This window comes from Hordeum vulgare, chromosome 6H (genome assembly GCF_904849725.1).
Source record: "Hordeum vulgare subsp. vulgare chromosome 6H, MorexV3_pseudomolecules_assembly, whole genome shotgun sequence".
Taxonomy (NCBI): domain Eukaryota; kingdom Viridiplantae; phylum Streptophyta; class Magnoliopsida; order Poales; family Poaceae; genus Hordeum; species Hordeum vulgare.
In genome coordinates, this window is record NC_058523.1 from 83,416,820 (window position 1) to 83,419,212 (window position 2,393).

Genomic DNA, 2,393 nt, shown 5'->3' on the forward strand with positions numbered 1-2,393 from the left:
GAAACGATAACAACTCTCATGTCATCATCAAGAAACAAAATAAAATAACATGGGTCAGAACAAGAGCTGGGAACCCATCATCATACTGGATACACATTCTGTACATGCTGGATACCTAGGAATGCGTATGCAGCCATCTCTCCAACACGCCAAAAAAAAACTCAAAGTAAAAAGGTTCAGTCTCAAACTAAAAATGTAAAAACGTCCGTGGCATGCATATATAAACTATATCTATATTATCTCTGTTTGTGTACGGTACCGGCTGCTTCTTCAATAATATGTGGCCACGCCACTGTGCAACGGTTATAGAGTTCTTCATGGTGCGTGTTGATTGGCTTGTATTTGTCGCCCATCTGTACCGCCTTGCGAAAGTTCTCCATCAAATGTTCCCGCTTCCGACGGACCCTGGACTCACTAAATTTGCCACGGTAGATGATGGGTAACGGGCTCTTCTTCAATTCCCGTATGAGTGCTGACGCCGGTACCTTCTTGCCTCTGTATTTCCTTTTCTTCCGGAGCATTCCATCGGCTTCAATTATCCGAAACTCATCGTCGGAGTGCCAGTAGTTGTACGGCTTCCTCGACCCCCGCTTCATCTTGCTTACTGCATTTGTGCCACTATTGGAGTCTGCGGTGTTGTCGTCAGCAGAAGACTCCTCATCGTCGGAGGGGATAACAAAAACATCATAAGCCTTGTATAGAAAAAAAATCAAATAGTATTAATTCTCATGATTTCTCAAACGTACGATGTAACCAACATATATATAGTTATAGTAGGAAAAAAAACTACATTGCATCCTTTGCCGTTGTCGTGGTCTAAGATGACGGCATTGTCAACGTCAATGTCATTATCTTTAGAGAAGGTCTTGTCCACCTTGTAAGAAAAAAGAAAGTAGAAAACCGAATCAAATAAAATTCTGAATGAATGCACAAGTGTGTAAATTTTCAGATCAAAATATGTTGAAATGAAGGTTGTGCAAAATAAATAAATCTGCAAGATACTTAGTTAGCTTTTTTTTAGAGGGAGAGTCTGTTAGCCGAGAAAATATCTTACGGAGCATGTGCTGTTGCTGCCGGGGCCATTGTCGGAGAAGTCAAGTTTGTCGAGGGAGATGACGTCGGCGAGGTCCATACCAAGCAGGTCGTCGTCGCTGCAGTCATCGAGGAACTTAACCTCCGAGTGAGTTGGCGCCATGTAATACTAGTCAGACAGATGGATGGTTGCTTGCGTTGTGGTGTTTGATGGATGGTGTATATATAGGTGCAGCTAGCTGTAGCCGTGGCGGGAAGGAGAGGAGAATTTTGGCGCCAAATGTTGTGCGTCTTCCTGTAATGAAGATAATGAAGGCGGGAAAGCTAATAAATTCCGATGGATGAAAGGAGCGGAATCCTCCTTCCCGATTGTTTCCTTGTGTGGTACCTCGTAGGCCATTCCTCATTCCATTGTGGACCAAGTAGTGTTTCTCAGTTTCCATACCCATGCATCGTCGATTTATTTGTTTCCATGTGATGTGATTGTGCATACCCACTGAATGAGTGAAATCAGCGGTGCGTGGATTATCTTTTGTTTGTTTCCTTTAATTTCTTTGCGAGCGGCGCACCCAAAGATCCCTCCCTCCCTTTCTTTAGAAACCAAACCAAACCATACGAGACCATGCATGACGTATCCATCGTCTCCGGTGATCCTCGCGATCGAGAAGAGGGATTGGAACAGCTCGCCACTTGAACCCGTTGATCTCCGCCTACAGGTCGGCGAACTTGACGGCACCTCGTCCTCGGTGTCGCCGCCGATCCGATCCGATCCGATCGACCCGACAACGACGACAAGGACGGCATCTTGTGCAGCATCAACCAGCTGCTGCCGCCGTCGCTGTGGCCGTGACCGTGCATGCTTTCTTCTTGTTTGACAAGGACGACAAGTACGTCAGCCAGTCATAAACCCAAAAATTCATGCAGATGCACATGATGCATGCATCCACGTTTCCCGTACGTACGTGCGTTCACCCGTGACACTAGCTATCTATCTATCTACCTTATCCTCTCGATATAACAATAATAATGAAAAAATAATGCATCTCAATCTTTGATTGCTTACTTATTAGTTAATGGTCGACGTCGACCGCATCGTACGTGGGTCATGATGATGTAATTCTCGTTACCCGCAGCTCACACGCCACCGCCTAGGGCCTACCACCGCCGACATCCGTCGTGGGTCACCCATCGGAATGGAGAGAACCACGTCGCCACCTGCTGGAGGGTTCGATCGGCACCATCGGACAGGATGACCCCGCTTCTTCTTTCCAAACCGCGCACCGTTATTCTCAATGTTTTTTTCCGGGCCATGAAGACTCGTGAATTGACGCACATCCAATTGTAAAGCCAAGGAGGAATGT

At 46.2% G+C, this 2,393-nt stretch overlaps 1 protein-coding gene across 1 annotated transcript; it reads right to left on the minus strand.

Annotated features, from left to right (window-relative positions):
* Positions 1-1,209, minus strand: LOC123404762. Its single transcript, XM_045098704.1, has 3 exons — positions 1,055-1,209; positions 791-874; positions 1-692 (listed from the first exon to the last, which is right to left on the minus strand). The coding sequence occupies exons 1-3, from the start codon at positions 1,193-1,195 to the stop codon at positions 237-239; spliced, it is 681 nt and encodes a 226-aa protein (XP_044954639.1). The 5' UTR covers positions 1,196-1,209; the 3' UTR covers positions 1-236.
* Positions 1,210-2,393: the final 1,184 nt, after the last annotated feature.

Bases quoted from the DNA above. Each gene is read 5' to 3' on its own strand.
- LOC123404762 (XM_045098704.1), bottom strand. From the start codon at position 1,195: ATGGCGCCAACTCACTCGGAGGTTAAGTTCCTCGATGACTGCAGCGAC. The intron at 875-1,054 runs GTAAGATATTTT...TTTTCTTACAAG, and splicing joins GCAGCAACAGCACATGCTCC to GTGGACAAGACCTTCTCTAA. The intron at 693-790 runs GTAGTTTTTTTT...TTTCTATACAAG, and splicing joins ACAACGGCAAAGGATGCAAT to GCTTATGATGTTTTTGTTAT.